This window comes from Musa acuminata, chromosome BXJ1-10 (genome assembly GCF_036884655.1).
Source record: "Musa acuminata AAA Group cultivar baxijiao chromosome BXJ1-10, Cavendish_Baxijiao_AAA, whole genome shotgun sequence".
Lineage (NCBI taxonomy): Eukaryota > Viridiplantae > Streptophyta > Magnoliopsida > Zingiberales > Musaceae > Musa > Musa acuminata.
Genome location: NC_088336.1, coordinates 35,280,599 through 35,299,570, shown reverse-complemented (window position 1 = coordinate 35,299,570; position 18,972 = coordinate 35,280,599). Strand labels below are relative to the sequence as shown.

The window sequence follows — 18,972 nt, the reverse complement described above, 5'->3', positions numbered from 1 at the left end:
ATTAGCTGCAAACAAAGATCATTATTTCGGAAATTAAACAAAACCTGTAAAACCAACCATCATCTTTAGCATAAGCATCAAAAAGAGAGTTCAGTACTTAACAAAACAATGAAAAACTATATACAACTTTTCCAAGATATATCATTGGAAAAGCCTAAAATGATTACTTAAAATAACTCCCTTGGCCGGGAGAAGGATCCTTATAGTTATTAGTCCAGTAACATGACAAAATTAAGGTACATGCTTAAGACACTAAAAATATATATACGTTGGACAACACAGCTGAGTTCCTTAAATAAATGGGCAAAACACATACTTTGTATGTGTTTAAAAGATAATAAGTTAAAAAGGCACAGGTTTGTTGTTTAATTTGCATGACAAAATTAAGGCACAATTCTACTTTAGAAAGGATTCACTGTAGACAAGATTCTAATAGCAAACGAGACTCCAGAAAAAAATATATTTAAGATTAACAAAAAGCATCAATGTTGTACGGAGTGGAAACCAAGTAGAAAATACTCTAAACTCAAGTAATGAGAACACTAAAAAGAATGACGAGGTCACAATGTAAATCTCCGGCAAAGGCTAGCACTAGAATGTTAGATATAAACTTAAACCAAAATTGGAAGTATTAAAGTAAATTCTACAAGTTAAACATGATGATGGATAGCTAGAAACAACCCTACATATCCCAATTTCAACCTTATAAAAAAAATCCAAAGAATGGAAGAGGATAAGAATTTAAAGAACAAGCAAAACTTACTCTCAGGCTTCAGAAGGGTGAAGTCTCCATTGATGAACAAGCCTAGAGGAATTATCATAGCACAAATCTAACAAATGCTGAAACCATAATCCAAATATCATATAATAAAATCCAGGGGGTAACATCCAAATAGCACAACTATGGTAAGTTTCCAGAGGATCTAAGTAACAATTTAACAGAACAATGCTGAACTTAACACATAGGTCTTCCTGAAAAACAGCATTCACATGCACCAGTCTGCAAGTACCATGATCTGACCAGACCAAATATGTGAACATTCTTCCTGAATCCTGATAAAGATGTTTAGAGGCCAGCACAAGCCAAAATACCAGATGTGAATTGCCAAAGACTTGTTGCCCTTACGACTGTGACTCGACTTAGATCGCATGAGGGTGAAGAAACTCATAATCATGGCTGCAACTATAGGACACATGACCGACCACAGACATCAAAGGTGTGCAACGCCGACGATGACTCTGAACCTTCTTGACCCTCACAACAGTCCTAGGACTCACTGTAACATAACCACATGTTGGATCAATGCATGCAGGAAAAGACAACAGATGAAACTAAAGTAAAACTTTTAGAAATACTGATATTTTGTAACAGAATACAAAAGGCTATATCATGTATTTTATATTCACAAGACTTGCTACTCAAGCCCAACATAAGAGACATGTACAAGTACATATGTTCACAACAACGAACCTGATCATCCTCACTGGATGTCAGCCCATATGATTGTGTCTGAGATGGTTTTTCTGCACCACAATTCTGTCGGTTACACTTGGTCCGGAATGGATAATTTATATTGTTACACTTTTCACACATCCAGCTGCCCTCTGGTATTTTTGGTTCTGCAATAAAAATGTGAAGGTTCGAGAAAAGTCTGAAAAGTTCTCTATACCAACATGCATCAACCACAAAAAGAAGGTGACAATAAGGATATAACAAGATTTGCATTGTAGTGACAATATTTAATTATTTAGGAAGCAATTTTTGTGGTTCTCACTTCTCAATGCATGCAAAAATGAAAAATACATAGTGTACTTACTGGAACCTTTTGAATTCTCTGATTTTGGGCCCTGCACAAAGTTGATAAAGAACAGAATCAGCAAAGGCTAGCACTAGAATGTTAGATATAAAAAACCAAAATTGGAAGTATTACTAGGGTGAAAGTAAAAAAGGTTAAGTGAAAAACTGTCATAGTAGGTTGAAATTAAGTTCTCAGATTTAAGGTAAGACTCTCATTGATTCCACGTCTATCTTCCAAAAAAATGATCAGAGATATCTAGCATATCGATAACGCTCCCCACCTTTTCTAAACAGCTATCAGCCTTCATCAAGGAAAGAACCTCACAAATACATGCATATGAACACAAATCCACAGATGCACACAAAATCAACAGTAACAAAGCAATAATGACAAGCTATGCAGATCATTAAAGATATCTTTGTGGACTTCAGCAAATCCTCCTGCAAACATCTCTGATTCTACATATGCATTACTTTGCCAATCCCTTATTTATGTAGATATAGATCCACGAATTCCGACCCATCATCTCATCCTTCCAAGTTTAGTGGCTATTGGACAAATCAAAAGCATACACCAGTAATTCTATTTTCTCTGAATTTATCTGAATTCTATAGTCAGCCAAGCTTCCATATGTTTTCTTCTACCAAGATAATTTGAGTCAACAATAACCTGGGTCACATTGTGAACCAATACCCACATTGAGAAAATCAAGCTTTAACGTGACACATGGGATTCGAGAGGACTATAATTTTGATATTTGTTCAAAAAGCAACAATCAATTTGATTTTTCAAGGGAAATACTTTGATGTAAGCAATTACACAGACGATGTACAGAAAGAATCAATCAGGCATATACAACATTTTGGAATTGAATTGCTGTTTCTAAGTCCTTTTGAAAATAAATGATAGTAATGCTAATGATGGCGACATGTAAAGATGTTGGATCAGTTCAGGTGTGGCTTATATGTATAGTTTTTTTTAAAAAAATTTAAAATTCAAGTATGGTTTTCCATCTAAACAATAATATAACTGGACCAAGCTCTATGTGCTCAATTTGGTTCAATCAGTTAAATACATCCAACCAATACCAGACACCCAGACACCTAAACAGATGATCCAAGCTATACTCTTTGGACATTTGGAAATGTAGTTTCGAATTTGGACCAATCATGGACAGAATGGACTATGTTGGCCACAAGCTTAGATATGTTAAAGACCTTGGCACAAAAAAAATTGGATATTGCTTTCTCTTGTTTCACTCTCATGTGATGCATTAATAAAAATGTTATTTATCTAGTTTAAAATAATTTTGTGTTTAATTGTTTAGGCCAACTTGTATAATCTATCAGATTTATTTTTTTGCATTTTGTTGTTTGGTACAAGAACTTTGGTTGACCAGTGAACAATATAATCGAACCAATCAAATCGTTTATCTGGTTACCGGGTTAACCAGCATAGTTGGTTACATCATGGTTGGGAAAAAACAAATTAATTCAGTTTGGTTCGACAATTTAGGTCGAACAACTTCCTGAAGACATTCAGACTCCATGAATCAAGAAGTTAGAATAGATTGCTTATTGGTTGAAGCATCATAATTTCCATGCATAAAGAGGATCAAAATAACAGAACTCTTTGAAAAGGAAAAATATATATATTCAATAGCATCAATCCTGGAATTGTTTAGATTCAAGAAGACTATGTATGATTGCTTATTCTCCAGCTTTTTACAACTAAGGCTGAACAATTAAAGCTGTCCATAGAAGAGCACAATTTAGTAAATCTTATCACTGGAGTTTGATAAGCATACCCTATGTTGCAATTAAAAATTTTCTTGTGATTGAGGCAAAAAGGCCAAGAAAAGACAAGCTAAGATGAATAGTTATCTGATGACATGAAGAGGACAGAAGCTGAAACAAATTCGAGCAGCGGCACTAATTATTGAGAAAAGACAGTAAATTCAAATCAAAAAGATCATACAGAAAAAACACAGGGCAGCAATCATCTTGAAGAAAAAGGACATAAATAAAATATGTACTCAAACCTGGCTTTCAGGCCTTGGAGTGTTGCACTTCCTCATGTTACAAACAGTTCGGAAAGAGAAATTATTGTTGCCACAATTAGGGCATGTCCAGTCATTCTCATGTCCTGCACTTATGATATATGGAGAATTAAATGCAGAAATTATCTCAAAGCTTCACTAGGACATCAAAATGTCAGAAGAACAACCTGCAGTCTTCTTTGGAGAACTTTCATTAGGATAAGCTCCAGGCCTGGCCCCCTGCGGAATTTTCACTCCAGAATTACTGTTTGTTTTAATGGTACAGAATATCAAGTAATTATGACCAAGTAAAAAAAAAGTCAACCGAAAGCTCTTGACATCTCATCAAATTACACAATATTTAGACAATTTTTGAGTCCTAAGAACTGGTGGGTCAAAACTACTCGTCACACTCAGAAACAAATAATAATAATAATACAATAAAATAACTATTTTCCCAGATACTATCTAAATGAATGCAAACACTATAGCAACAAGAAAAACTTGTCATTTAACTGTAAAACCTACAAATAGCTTACCATTGCACCATGACCCATTGGTATGCCCAACCCATATCTATCCACCATAGGAGGCATACCATACATACCACCTAAAGAATAAGAAATCATTAGCTAAAACATATATAAACAAAGACAGGAAGCAGAAAAGAAATGTTGAATGCAGTGTCAAAAGGTTTCCAGATATCCAGGTGAAACCACAAAAAGTAATGCGTACACAGAGCTAACTAATAAGAGGCTGTGAACATCCCTGACATAGATTAGTAGTTTTTATCATATCTTAATCTAAAATGAATTTTCATAACCCACTCGTTAAGTCAATGGCTTGTAATTCCATAAGAATTTGTTTAAAACATTCAGTGAACAGTAATAACTTGCATGGAAAAGTCAATGCAAATGGAGCACATTCAATCTCATTTTTAGAAACTGACATGATCGATGGAAAAATATATAATAAAGTTTTACTAGCTTAATTTCAGACAAAACATTGAGTGGTTAAATGTCATTACCTGCTCCTATCATAGATCCACTAGAATAAGGAGGAGGTCCAGACATATGCATTGGTCCATATGGACTCCCAACAGAAAAGCGACTGCCATACTCATAGTGATAAGCAGAACCTCCAGGGAAAGAGAAATCATAAGGAGTCAGTGCTGGACCATTAAAAAGGGAAGGCCCATATGGCAGAGAACCAAGATACATTGAAGATGGGGCACCAGAACCCAGGTAACCAGCTACAGAGGTGTAAGGTGAAGGAGCTTGCATAGACTTTGCAGCAGATTTCTGGACAATAACAATCCTAGCACATAAGCATGGAACTAGAGAATCCACAGAGCAAAAAGGAAAAAGAGGAGAAATTGAGACAGTGAAAAACCATCCTCAGTTGCTGCAAAATCAGTAGACATCTTTTACATGCCCAGAAGTTCTTAAAGAAATGTACACAGAAGTCTAACGCTATATTAAAATGCTAGAAAAGAGGAAACGTTAGAGAATGACAGATCGAAAGAAAAAAGAAAAAGGAAAAGAATAAAAGAAATAAAATAATGCTAATATCTCGCAATGCAGCCTGTAGTATATGCATGCTATTTGAAGACAGATTTACCCCATCATGGTCGGCAGGCCTTGACTGAGTACAGTTTCGCATATTGCATGTTGTCCTGAATGAGAAATTAACATTGCCACAACTAGGGCATGTCCAATCATCATCTCGGCGGCCACCTTAAACAAAAATATGTTAGATCACAGATCAGTCCGTTCTGTCCGTCAGTGATCATAAACTTATAAAGTGATCAGACAACTGTTTCAATGGCCAAAAAACAGCATATCCATACCATCGGTTCTAGCACGCTTGCCAGCAGATGAGTTCCGGTTATCCACCTGCAACACAAAGCACAAGAAGTGATTGAACAATGATATGTCATACATACCTGTAAATACAAATTCCTCGAGTTCTCACTCCATCCAATCATCTACGTAGCATCAAATTGGGCTCCAAGAATGTATCGCATATTTATAGCACAAACATGATTAAAATGTTACTGATTCCAACGAAAAAGGAACTTTATAGCCCTAAAGCAACCTAATCAAAACTAGGAGGAATTGTTGACAACAATGATAAAGACAATACTACTTAACAACCTTGTATGAACAAGGTCAGTATATGTGTGGTGGACATTTAGAACACTAATAAGCATAGAATGGAAAATTCTTTGAAACCTCCGATACCGATAAACTGAGAAGAAGTCTATCCTAACAAACTAAGCCCAATCAGAACTTCGGCATCATTAGAAAATCACGATCAAGACGAACCAAATATTACGTTGGAACGACATTAATGAGGCATAAATCTGATGGAAAGATTAAGACAACCTCACACAGATCTAGCGAAATTAGGTTCGAATCGTAGTAAGAACACTTAATGAGGCGTCAATTGGATGGAAAAGTGAATACCAAATCACGGAAACGTGCTCGTCCTACCAACATCCAACAAAAGACGGCAGATCAGGTAATAGAAACGATCCACGAAAGGGGGGAAACGAATGGTAGAAAATAACAAGACCGGAATTACTCGATGAACACTTGATAAGACAATAATTTGATGGGAATCATCTACCTAATCACGTCGACAAGGAAATCATATGACAAAAATGATGTCGCTCGACGAAGAAACAGAAGGCGACAGATCGAGAACCGGAGCCGACCTAGTAAACAGAAGTAAATCCAAAGAGGGGAACCATCGCAGGGTCTCATGCGAGAGAGAGGGAGAGAGAGAGAGAGAGATTACCTGAGACATGGCGGCTCAAAGGGTTCGGCTCGGGACGGAGGCGAGGGATTATTACTCTTTTAGCGAGTGGTTAGTGATTTTTACATTTTTGGCACCTTATATTAATTTCGCTTTACCAATATATAATCTCCTAAACATTTTAAAAAATAAAAACTAATAATAATAATTATTATTATTGTTAATCTCATAACTACTATTTCATATTCCTTTTAAAGATAAGTAAGTGAGGAAGATAGAATTAATTCAATGGAGAACTTCCTCATTATGCAATGCAAAAAAAATCCTTAAAAATGGAATTAATTTGTATCAGTTTCAATCACAAGTTTATTTACACCCAAACTGCCCTCCTCGATTGCCAAAAACTCATTTTGTCTACGGTGAGTCCCAACTTCCATAGTACGAAGGCAGCAAGCACCTACGATCTTCGATTGGGCCTCAAACGCCCCCATCAGTGTTCAGCTTGGTCCACCCGACTAACCTGCATAACTTGCCGACAAAGAATTAGGTTTCATCGAAGCCTTTGTGATTTTTTATTTTGATCACACATTACTTGAGTGTTTATAGTTTATTTATATTTAAAATAATTATTATATAAAAAATTATTTTAACATATATATATATATATATATATATATATATATATATATATATATATATATATATACCACTTAAGTACTTTTGATTTTGTTTGTATCTAAAATAACTCATATATTTTTAAAAACATACATATAACCCTCTTATCAAGTCTGAGTTGACAGACGTTAGAATATGTGACATACTAGCTAGAGACAAAGGTAGAAGAGACCAAAGGCAAAGGTGAGGGAGAGTTGGACCACCACATTGTAGGCATGATGGGTGGGGACACAGGAGCAGACGAAGTGAGAGGCGATGGGAACGAAGGCGCCCAAGAGGAGGAAAAGGGATCATGAGACCATTGCGTGTCTAACGTTGGATTGGTCAAAGTACATTCACCTGAGGTAAAACCGAAAGCTCCTAAGCTTATCGTTAGCGCAGGAGATGTTGCATATGCATGACACCCTACTAGATAGCGATGGCTCGATGCTGTTATTGGTGGTTACTTCCATGACGACACCTCCTCTCGCCATTGATGGTAACCTTAATTTTTTTATTTAAATTATATATATTATTATATTAATTATTTATTATGAGTCAGCATATCATGTAAATAAACTTTAACGTCTGTTAACTCAAATTTGACAAGAGAGACTTATATATTATGTTTTTGAAACTATATGAGTTATTTTAGACATGAGAAAAACCATAATAGTGCCTCATTATTGTTTATAAAACTCGTGGAACCATTAGGATCAGGGCTCTTCCCATAGCCAAGAGAAGAAATGAACAATCAAATCTTCTCATAAGTAAATAATTTAGTCAAATCAATATAGTTTGAGAGATCAATACTAAGAAATTGAGAGACAAGAGTTATAATAAGGCAAAAAGGATTATCTATCAAATTAGTAAAGTTGAAAATAAGATTTTTCTCCGATGATGACAGTTTATCAAATTATGATAGTATTTAGTATTTATCCCTATTATTAATCTATCTAGTTTTGGTTTTACACTATTATTTAATATTATTTTGTCTGATAATAGCTCGTAGATGATTATGTAAGTAAAAAAAATTGACACCCTCCTTAAAAAAAGACTCCTTAGCTTTTTTATCTTTTAGCCTAAGATTTTACTCTGGATGTGATCATACATTTCTTCTAGCTTATCAAGGCTATTCCAATTCCAAGATAAAATGATAGGTCTAATATCCATATAATTACTAGCAATAGACCTAATAGGATCATGACCAAGGATTCTAATATTGATTAATAATGGTTTGGACCTCCTTATACTCAGTCTATATGGGTTAAAAGAAAAAAGGACTTCTCTTCTTATTACTCTCACCGACCAACTTAAGGGTAAGATGGTTATGATCTAGAACAAGAGAATATAAACACGATAAAATTATCAAAGATATTCTACTAAGGAGAATTAGCCAAGACCGTTTGACTAGGACCCAAACCAAGCCTTTCCTATTATTTGACTAAGTTAACATTACCCAAACCTAGATCATAAAAACTAGCGAAATCAAATTTTTAAAGGATTTATTACTAGAATTAAATCCAAAAGAGTCCAAAAATATAATTAAAAATCACATATTAAAATCCATTAAATATTACCAAAATCTAAAGATCCCATGCTATTACAAAAAATAGATTCAACTACTAATATAGTTACTAGCATAAATACTAGTAAGAATAAGAAAGGGATAGAATTGTTTATTTGATTATAGAACTATATGAAAGCAATGAGTATGAGATAAAATCACTTGGGAGTGGACATAAGCGACTTCCAGGCCAATAGAATGCCTCCAAATGCACTCGAAGAGAACAGAGCAAAGCCTTTATATCCTTATCCCAACCGAGCAGCAATACGCATCTGATTTGTATAAATGAGTTTCCTATAAAATGATAATCTAAAATTTATATTTGATCTTAATAACAATAAGAAAATAAGTAGTTTTTTTTACTGTTTGTATCATGATAATTTTAACTAAAAATAATTATAAGGAAGAAGAAAGAGGAAGGGAAAGGGTCACTCTCTGTGCGATAATTCTATGATCTAAAAAGATATCATAGATCTAGTCAAACCATATGATTTTGAGAATGTTATTTACCCTTCAACAATCCATCGATAAATATGAGCTTCATAGTCCCAATAACGCTAGAGGAGATAGATGAGACACAAGGAAAGGAGAGGTCAACATTGTCCTGAGTCATCGTCGACTCGCCTACTAGCACGAGATTAATACTAACTAGGGTAGGCTCCACCTTTTGGACCAGGGCTTCAAAGAAGTTCACATCAAAGTTACTCAAACCTAGGTTTAGACAAGTGTCTTCAATCTTCATCGAGCATGGTGGGTTAGGAGGTAGTGACTTTGGATCCAAATCGATCAGGTTCGTAATTTATTTTTATCATCCTCCATATCCTAATAAGTAGAATCACCACCTATTTGCATTGATCCAAGCCAACTAGTATAAGAGGACACTTTAAGCCCCTCGCCTGATAGGGCAAAGCAGGACAGGTGGAATAGTATGGGGCAATAAGTAGCTAAAATCGATCATCTCAACTTGGGCCACGTGAGAGTCATGGGGAGATCCTTGACTCACGTGTTGTCATGGACTTAGCTGGTTTTGCCTAAGTCGTGTGGCACCATTGCGTGTCCGTCCGCAAAGGTCAGCATCCCCGAAGTCTCCCATGTCCCTTAGGACCCAAGAAAGAGAGAGAATGAGTTAGAGAAAATGCCTCAATCGGGATCCATAAGCAAACATCTCCGAAAAACACTTCATAGACAATACAAATTACAAACAGACTTTATAAGCTCTGAACAGTTGTACAATAAAGGGTAAAATGGTCCATTATATACCGAAAATCTCTCGCACGTGTCCACATGACATAACCTTTTATTTACAAGCCTAAAGAGGCCACCAACCCAACTAAAATGGGACTATTAAGCCTTCGGTCGTCCCTCTACATGCTGTACAAGGCAACATATCAAAAGACACGGACATACATAAGCATTATATCAAACATCTGGTTTAGAAGTTTGTCTGTGACAGTGTGTCGCACAAGAGGTCGCCTAGCGAGACACTATTAGAGTCATCACTTTCTCATATCTCGATCGCCTATCTAAGGCGCTACTATGCTGAGTCGATTAACTCCTCTAAACACATATCCACAGAGCAAAAAAAAGGTCTTCCTAGATACCCTTAGCTCAATCTTTTGATAAAACACTTGAGCTCTTCATCTCCGGAGAGAGTTGCTCGAGAAAGTTGTCGATGATAGAAGACCCCTTAGGCATATTAGAAAGTTTTGTTGAAGAGGACTTTGACAATAGTGATTCCGAATGAAGTTCGATAAGACAAAGAATTTATATTAATGATAAAGAGAGAAAGCATTAGAAAAAAAATTGATAAAGAAAGGATCCAAGAGGATGAGATTTGGTAGAGGAGGAAGGAATAGAGGGCGACTTGCAATGATTTCGTCCTTCCACATAACTTGCAATGCATTCAACTTATCATTTTATTTGTTTTGACCAATGAACACTTGATAAGAGTTTATAAATTCCTTAAAATGAAATATTTAAATCCATCCAATAAATTTATATATTAGTTACTGGCATTCATGATGAGTAATGATTTAATAAAAACCAAATACTCTTTATTGATCTACGTTGAAGACTCCTCAGTCCGACCGGAGGATCTGCATGAAGGTGACATCGATCCGTTTTCCTTGATTCCCTAAATACCAACCAATGTTTATGCTATAAACATTGGTAGATGCTTTGGTTTGCTGTATAAACTGTTTAGGAGCTGAAGTGTCATTGGTGCAATGTATGGGTCGATGCTTATTGTAGTCGAAGATTGTGCTCTTAGGTCCATACTTGTGTCATACAAAGGTACTCCCCTGGTTGCCTATGCATCGATGACATTTTTTTCTTGGGTTGTCAACAACAGATCGATCATATATGATAAATGACATGTTATAGGAGGATATGTAGTTTTAGCTATAGTTGCATGGCTTACACTTATCATCAATAACTGTTCCATGGAGTAATGTCGAAGCATTTGCAATTGCTAGGATGGAACATTTTCTTTTATACTGGTGTGATTCTGGATTAGTTTTGGGAGTTCCACAAACAATCATTACCCACTTTTCAGATTTAATGGATAAATCACTATGTTACATGAGTTTAATGAATGAATGATCATTGAATTCTGGTTATAAAACTAAAAAAGTCAGCCTCACCTGTGGTTGGAGTTCATGATGTTTAGTGTTGATTCAAGTTTTCTCTTCCCCTCATCGTCATTGCACGATTTCTTCTGCATTCCTCACCGGAGTGGAAACTGAAACTTTCAAGAGAATATTATTATATTGTCAGCCTTACCTCGATGACTTAAGAACTGCTCGTTGACTCATCGTTCTAGAGTGGTCAAAAGATCACTCAACAGTTGTTAGGAAGGAATGATCTGATGCCAGTATAATTGGTTCTAGAGTGGTCAAAATGTCACACACAGCTGGTGAGTTTCTAAGGATGATTCAGTCCACCAATGTAGCAGCCATATTAGAGAGAGAGAGAGTATCACCACCAGAATTTCTTGGATAGACTTCATTCACCATATATTTGGGATGTACTATTTCAACATTCACAGCTTGAATCACAAGTGCATCGAATCAGCTATGTTTTATTATTTCTTGTAGCAAACTGTCTCGAGTGATGTTTCCAAGGATGAGTCAATCACAGCAGCATCTTACATCATCATTACTAGAATTTCTTGGATAGACTTCATCCACCACATGTTTGGGATGTGCTTACTTCACAAGTGCAGTGAACTAGTGTGATGGAAGTATCCTGGTACAGGAATCACTCATCAACAAATTTGTGATGTGAGACTTGGTGTTTCTTTATTCCTGGTCCTGCCTTGCTCTCCCAACTCTGGTGGATAAGGCTCCTATGCAAGCATGATGCTACTGGCAGATCCTCCCTCACCATAAATAACCAAGTCACATCCAATGAATTAAGGCTAAAAGATAATAGTGGCGTTCCTTCTCTTACCTATCTGCTCCTCCTCCTCCTCCTCCTCCTCCTCCTGACCAGTTACTTCTATCCATCACTTACAAGAAATAAAATATAAATTTGGATTTTATCTTCATTTGCTTTATCCATTTCTTTTTCAATAATTTTGTTTTTTTTTTCAAAAAACATATATATGTGGGGATGATTTCTTTAGAAAATACTCATATTTTGAGTATTTTTCAAAAGATATCCCTTCTTTTACTTTTTATCAAATAGTATTCTTAATTTTTAAAAAAATATTCAGAATATTTCTTAAAAAAATTATTTTTTACTAGTTTTAAATTGTTATCGTGTTTGTAATTCGCTCGCTTATAGTATTTTTTAATAAAGTTTATAATGTCTTAAGTGATATTATATCGTCTCTCTAATTATTATTCCCGGTATATAATCATCATATCATATTTTTGGACTTGTAGTTATGGTTAAGAAATCTATATAGATTATTTATAATATTTTATATTAGACATTACCATATTTTCATTATGATGGTAAAATACTATAATAAATTAATTTTTTATTATTATTTGAGTAACATTATTGGTAAATTATTTTAAATATCTATCTGAATCATAGCATAGGCTTCTAATATATCTTGATTTCATTTGACTCATTTACTATAAGCTTTATAATGATTTTATAGTGATGACCAAAACCCTATAACAGATCAAAAATATTATAACTGACCAAAAACATGATGATAAAAGATAAAAAAAATAATTTTAAGAGATAATTTTAATATTTTTAAATTGAGATTACTCATTAAAAATTAATTAGTATCTAATAAAAGTATCTATGGATCTGAGAGGCTTTAATATTCACAAACACGGATATCTCACACCACTGCCACGTGGTACGTTTAAGGTCCAATCTTTGCCGTGAGAACGGCCAAACCACTTATTACTAGCAAGTTCTTTTAATCGTATGGAAAAAAGAAGGCTCCTTTCTGGTTTCTTCTTGTCCAAGTTGAAGCTGAGACTCCCAATTCGTCTCGCGCTCGCTCCCGCTTCAGCCTCCCTCCCATCTCTCCGCCGATTAGATGGCCAAATCCGGAACCCTGCTATCCGATTTGGCAAGGGTACCGCCAGATTTCGGCGAATTCTGGCGGGAAGGCGCCGGCGGTGGTTGGGCGACGACGGTCGTTGTGCTCCTCCTCTTCGCGTGGCAGCTCCTGCGGCTCTTCTTCTCCCGTCGTCGCCTCCGGGCGGCCTCCAGAGCTCCGGAATCGTCGCCGGCGTCCGCCACAACGACCGATTCTGAAGAAGGTTCCTCGGCTGGGTTTGCCCTTGATCTTTTGTTGCCGTGCTTTCCATCCGTCTTTGTTGGTTTTATTGCGATTGGTAACTGGAAGAAGAGTTAGTTTTTCGTTGTATAACATTCGTGTCGCTCTTGGTGCAGATTATCTGAGCTTATATCCGATGCTGATCTGAGAGATTTGATGATTAGTTTGGAGGGAAAGCTCCAAGAGAATGAGAGATGGGAAGATGTGATTGAAAAAAGCACTGATCTTGTGTCCTATAAAGCAAAGTGCTTCCGCCCAAAAGTATGCTCCTTTGACTTATTTGTGTTGAAGATCGTTATGTGGGTATCTTTTTTAGTTTTTGGAAGGCTTATTGTTCAATCAGAGAGTGTTTGATCGAATTCAGTTCTATTAACCAGCCACTATTATGCACATGCTTTCGACATTAAAACGAACTTAAATAATTTATAGTATGATACTTCTTTATAACTTCTACTGTACTAGGATGAAAACTCAATTCTTATGAATGCTTGACTAGTTTGAAGTAAAGAACAGCTTTGTCAATTTCTTATGACTCCATAACAGCATTCGATTGTTTTATTATATTTTGTTGTCGATTAAAAGTGATAGATAAAATTAATAGTGGTGTGTTGAAACTCTAACTAATTCTTATCTTGATGCTGAATAAAGTGAGGACCCCTTTTCTCCTTTTGAAGGGGAAACTAGCCATATCTCTTGCTTAATAGTATCAATCAGATAGTCAGGTTCATTTCTTCTTTTCCCAACGTAGGTCCGTATAATTTGTTCTTATTTTGTAGCCAAAATTAGACCATTTAGTTTCGGGAGGTGATAAGCTTTTTCATGCTTGATTGTTTTGTTGCATTGTTTACTTCAACTGAATCAGCTATTCAACTTGATTGTTTTTATTCTTTTACTCTAAATACTGAAGTTCCTAGTCTGTGATGTAGTTTAAGGAGTTAAGAAGAAGAGTGGTTTGTGAGAACCTCTCCTTTCACTTTAACATAGTCTCAATGCCATTAATATTCTTTAGTTTAAAAGTCTGAATGTTCATTAACTTACTGTGACCTAGTACACAAGATTTCCATCAATGTAGGATCTGTAGAGCAAGCTAGTTTTCCACACATTAAATTATTAGGAGAAAATGACATCAAAGTAGCGCTTCCATCTGACTTCTACTGCCATGGTTTTCACAGGATGGTCCACCAAAATACCTTAGTGTTACAACATTCAAGCAATGTTCCACGGAGCTATTAAGAGATTTCTACATGGACAATGAATACAGAAAAAAGTGGGACAAGATTTTGATCCAGCATGAGCAACTGCAGGTTGATGAAAATAGTGGGACAGAAATTGGACAATCCATAAAAAAGTTTCCTCTCATGACACCAAGGGAATATATACTAGCATGGCGTGTGTGGGAAGGAAAAAACAAAACTTTCTATTGCATTATTAAGGTAAGTAAAATGAGTATTTCTCAGCCACCAAGCCTACACTGCATCACTCAATTGATGATTTACGTCCTCTATTATTTAATCCTTCATGGTAGTTGGTTACCGTGTCTTTCTATCCTTGATATTTCTATGGAGTTTATGCAGCATGATGTATCTTTCTTCTATGGTGCAGTTCATGCTTGATGTTTTGATATGACAATTTGGGGTAAGAGATACAGCTAGATTCAGTTATAAGGTTTTATGGCATCAACGAATTTTATGATTATGCATCAAAACTGAGGACAGGTTTTAGTTTAATGAAATAAACCTAGATATCACAATTCTGATAATAACTAAAGATGCACCACATTGTAAGGCGCCATCACTCTATCTGATAAGGGAATTTAAAACCCATCAATGTGATATCTTTTCGTATGGGGTGGATCAACTATAGAAGCTTATGCTACTACAGAAAATGAAACTAGAAAAGAAATGGAAGGAGAGGAACAATAGAAGAAAAACAAAAGTTTGGGAGGAGGATTGCTGTGTCAAACACTTTACTTTCATTTACAACAGTCACCATCTTATATTACCAAGGTGCTCTCTGTTTGTTGAGAGTCAAGTAGACACTGCCATCCTTCATTTTAGACTTCAATGTATCATGAATTATAGGATTTAAGTTGGAAATTGTTTAGTGCCACACAAAATCCTTGTATATCTTCAATACTTGAGATATGTCTTAAAAATTCCTTCAGCTAAATCTGACTTACAAGATAGTATCATGCATATTCTACTAAAATTCAGATTCTCAAATATAAAATACTGAAAAAGCAATGATAAAAATCATCTGAAAAATCCTTGAAATTCAGAAGTAGTATTTCTTGAACCATACATTTTATTTTTTTAACCTAAAGATAAGTTGAATTTACTGAATCTACCAAACCCTATGCTAATACTAGAATGCACCACCGGTTGCCCAATAAATTATTATGTGTACTTGATGATAGGCCTATCTTTTGCAAATGATCATTAGCATCTGGACAATAGTAAAATAGATTTGGTGCAAGGCATAAATATAAATAAATTTTCATGGTTCATCTCACATATCCCTAAGAATCATTTCAGTTATGTATTATGATGACTTAGAAAACTTGTTGAATTTTTTGCCGATTTTTACAAAGAAAATAAGAGTTTTGGCATTGTTTTTTTTTCAGTGATGTGTCTTGAAGGCTTGTTTCTCATATGTCTTGCATGTTGAAACCCGTTGAGTTTTGTCTCTTCTTTTTTTTTTCTCTCTCAAACATCTATTTTATCCAATACTTATTTTTTTATGGTCTTTGTTAGGATTGTGAGCATCCTCTGGCTCCACGACAAAAGAAATATGTTCGTGTTGGTTTTTTCAAATCGGGTTGGCGTATAAAACAAGGCAAGCAATTTCTCTTATTAAGTTTGTGATATTAATGCCATCGAGTAATGTGCTTGATAATGTAGTTGCTTAAGTGGTTTCTTGCATTATTGTTTCTAGACAAGCATGATTTGACTAGGTTTATGTTATCCAATATGTCATAGATCAACCGACCCATGGTACACATGAGGCCTACCCCAATGGTGGTTCCATGTGATGATGTATTCTCTAGCCCTATCCACGAGTAATCATTTACTACATGAGCTTTTCACTATGGTTCAATACTAGGTCGACTATAATACCAATTATCGTGATATGACTTAACAGGATAACCGACCTATTAACTTGTTGAGTGTGAACCACGGGATCAAAATGTTTAAGCCCAAGTTAATAAAAATAAACCCATTAGAGTTCTTTGTCTACTTCCAATGTGACACTAAACCGAGGTATAATTATAATTTAGTAAAGGATAATCTCCAATCTCAAACCATTGTTCCCTGAAGAATTTCTCTTATACTGTCACAGTCAAACTTTGTATCGAACAATCTTGAAAAATTAGTTTGATGCCAGTTGTATCAGAACACACGCTGCCTAATTGATATTAAATCAGTGTTGGCACTCCAATAGACCAATCAAAAGAGCCTGAAAACAGCAATCCATTGTTTTTAAACCTAGTTTGGCTTTGAATTGTCCTCATTCAGGTTTTCAGTTGATTTGCTTAAGTGTTTTTTTTTCATAGTTGGCTGAGATAAAACAGTATGAATAAGTCTGATTGTAACAATTATAGAGATGTCTGAAGGACACTGGTGCTGCATCAACATTGCTCTTTGTCAACTGTTTATCTTTTTTATGTTTTTTATCTCTGCGCTATTGGTGAATGGTTGAACATTTCTATTGCAGTTCCTGGTATCGATGCGTGTGAGATAACTATGGTGCATCAAGAAGATGCTGGCCTCAATGTTGAGATGGCAAAACTGGCATTTGCTAAGGGAATATGGAGCTATGTGTCAAAGATGAACAGTGCACTGCGTGAATATTCATCCTTCCCCAGTCACTTGACCATGGTCCCTACGCTTCTTAGACTTATTAAAAAGGTCAGCATTATTATTTCAGCTTCAAGCTGTTTAGTAGTTTTTTGGTATCAAGGGAAAAAAAAGGGAAATTAGATATTCACAGTTTAAGATTTTTTTCATTTAGTCTTAACATGTTAAGGGCGAGAACCTAAACCTAAGCTTGAAAGGCATATTGTGCAGCTAGTTTTTGCTATCTCCACTGTTTTGCAGCAATGTAGATACAGTTTTGATCTTTACTATGCAAGTTCCATTGTCAATCACGTGTTATTGGCTGTGAATAACAAAAGCTTTTCACTGATCTCCATTTTGTCCAACATGGCTTTTTACTTTCTAAAAAGGGCAGGTTATTAGACCTCTGTTTCTCTGAAATCCCAAAATTATGTTGCAACTAGGAATCTCCATAACACGTGGGACGATAAATTTATCCTTTGATATCTTTGATAAAAGTTGAGGTTATTGTTTGATATTGTTGCTTCTAATGAAATGGCTTACAATCATGATTCATTTTGACAAATATGATTAGCAATTGTTTTAATTCAGGGGGTTCCTTTTGTTTTCAACAAAATGCATTCCAACATTGCGCTTGAGTGACTAGGAAAAGTAGGAGTTGAAGGCTCATGTTTAACAGTCTCTGGGGTGGTTTTTATTCCCTAGTGCTTGTGCCAATGTTCTAGCTCATCTCAACAGCATTTCTAATCACACGGTTTAATATATTAAAACAATTTGTTCTGGGAAAATTTGTGCCTTCGACAAAAAATGGTTTTGTTGAGGAATTGCAGCCGTGCTGTTTCGTGCATCTGTAAACAATTTTTTAATGGAAGTTCGAAGTTGATGAAATCATGAGATAACCTAATCTTTTAACTGAAGCAGATATTTTGTGCTTAATCAGGTCCCACCAAAGTTGGAGACCTGTGCTGAAACAAGTATGCAAGAAGCTCCAGAGAAATTAGGAACTGTCTTTGGCGGACAGAGTAGAGTGGGTTTATCGCAGAAGACACCGTCGAGATCTTCAAAAAAGTGGATAGCAAATGGGCTTTTGCTCCTTGGTGGCGTTGTATGCCTTTCACGAGGCCGCTCTACCATCGGCACCCAGGTGGCCATTGCATGCATTTTGAAGAAGCTGATGAAGCGTAGAACAGAATCATGCCAAGTTGAGTCTACCCAATTCAGACCAAATAGACGAAAAACCAGAAGAGATGGTTGACGTTGATCGATCGTCCTTCTTTGGCCTGCTCCAAGTCCAGCCTTGCATGAGTGCTAATTTCTCCAATGTTACAGTTGTCTAACCTTCATGTAATTTCTTCATGCTGTCGTTGATACATATTTTCTTTTTTGCTCAGATGTAAAAAAGGAACAGCAGTATTGTATCACATCACATTAAAAGGTCATTTAGTCACTATTTGTGCCGTAGTCCACTAGTTTGAGAAAAAGAGTAACTGAAATGCACTGTGATGCACCAACAATTCATGTAGCAAGATTGACAAGGTGTGTATTGTTACTTAGCCTTGTGAAAATGA

At 35.7% G+C, this 18,972-nt stretch overlaps 2 protein-coding genes across 3 annotated transcripts; one reads left to right on the top strand and one right to left on the bottom strand.

Annotated features, from left to right (window-relative positions):
• Nucleotides 1–838: 838 nt before the first annotated feature.
• Nucleotides 839–6,746, bottom strand: LOC135581337 (ranBP2-type zinc finger protein At1g67325-like). 2 transcript variants are annotated; one of them, XM_065085204.1, is made up of 10 exons: nucleotides 6,640–6,746; nucleotides 5,687–5,732; nucleotides 5,458–5,573; nucleotides 4,865–5,138; nucleotides 4,377–4,447; nucleotides 4,026–4,077; nucleotides 3,841–3,944; nucleotides 1,818–1,848; nucleotides 1,472–1,620; nucleotides 839–1,277 (listed from the first exon to the last, which is right to left on the bottom strand). In XM_065085204.1, exons 1-10 carry the CDS (start codon nucleotides 6,646–6,648, stop codon nucleotides 1,275–1,277), a joined length of 855 nt encoding a protein of 284 aa, XP_064941276.1. In that variant the 5' UTR covers nucleotides 6,649–6,746; the 3' UTR covers nucleotides 839–1,274. The 2 variants fall into 2 exon arrangements, with proteins under 2 accessions (XP_064941276.1, XP_064941275.1); XM_065085203.1 differs by lacking the exon at nucleotides 6,640–6,746 and adding an exon at nucleotides 6,306–6,546.
• A 6,459-nt stretch (nucleotides 6,747–13,205) lies between these two features.
• LOC103969700 (uncharacterized) lies at nucleotides 13,206–18,851 on the top strand. Its single transcript, XM_009383328.3, has 6 exons — nucleotides 13,206–13,564; nucleotides 13,685–13,829; nucleotides 14,741–15,001; nucleotides 16,322–16,403; nucleotides 17,283–17,476; nucleotides 18,345–18,851. Exons 1-6 carry the CDS (start codon nucleotides 13,326–13,328, stop codon nucleotides 18,657–18,659), a joined length of 1,236 nt encoding a protein of 411 aa, XP_009381603.2. The 5' UTR covers nucleotides 13,206–13,325; the 3' UTR covers nucleotides 18,660–18,851.
• The last annotated feature ends 121 nt before the right edge of the window (nucleotides 18,852–18,972 follow it).

Excerpts from the sequence above, each read along its gene's own strand:
- LOC135581337 (XM_065085203.1), bottom strand. The coding sequence starts at position 6,338 with ATGTTGGTAGGACGAGCACGTTTCCGTGATTTG. Across the intron at positions 4,078-4,376 it reads CAATGGGTCATGGTGCAATG|GGGGCCAGGCCTGGAGCTTA; the intron begins GTAAGCTATTTG and ends AAAATTCCGCAG. Across the intron at positions 1,849-3,840 it reads CTCCAAGGCCTGAAAGCCAG|GGCCCAAAATCAGAGAATTC; the intron begins GTTTGAGTACAT and ends AACTTTGTGCAG.
- LOC103969700 (XM_009383328.3), top strand. The coding sequence starts at position 13,326 with ATGGCCAAATCCGGAACCCTGCTATCCGATTTGGCAAGGGTACCGCCA. Across the intron at positions 13,830-14,740 it reads CAAAGTGCTTCCGCCCAAAA|GATGGTCCACCAAAATACCT; the intron begins GTATGCTCCTTT and ends TGGTTTTCACAG. Across the intron at positions 17,477-18,344 it reads TTCTTAGACTTATTAAAAAG|GTCCCACCAAAGTTGGAGAC; the intron begins GTCAGCATTATT and ends GTGCTTAATCAG.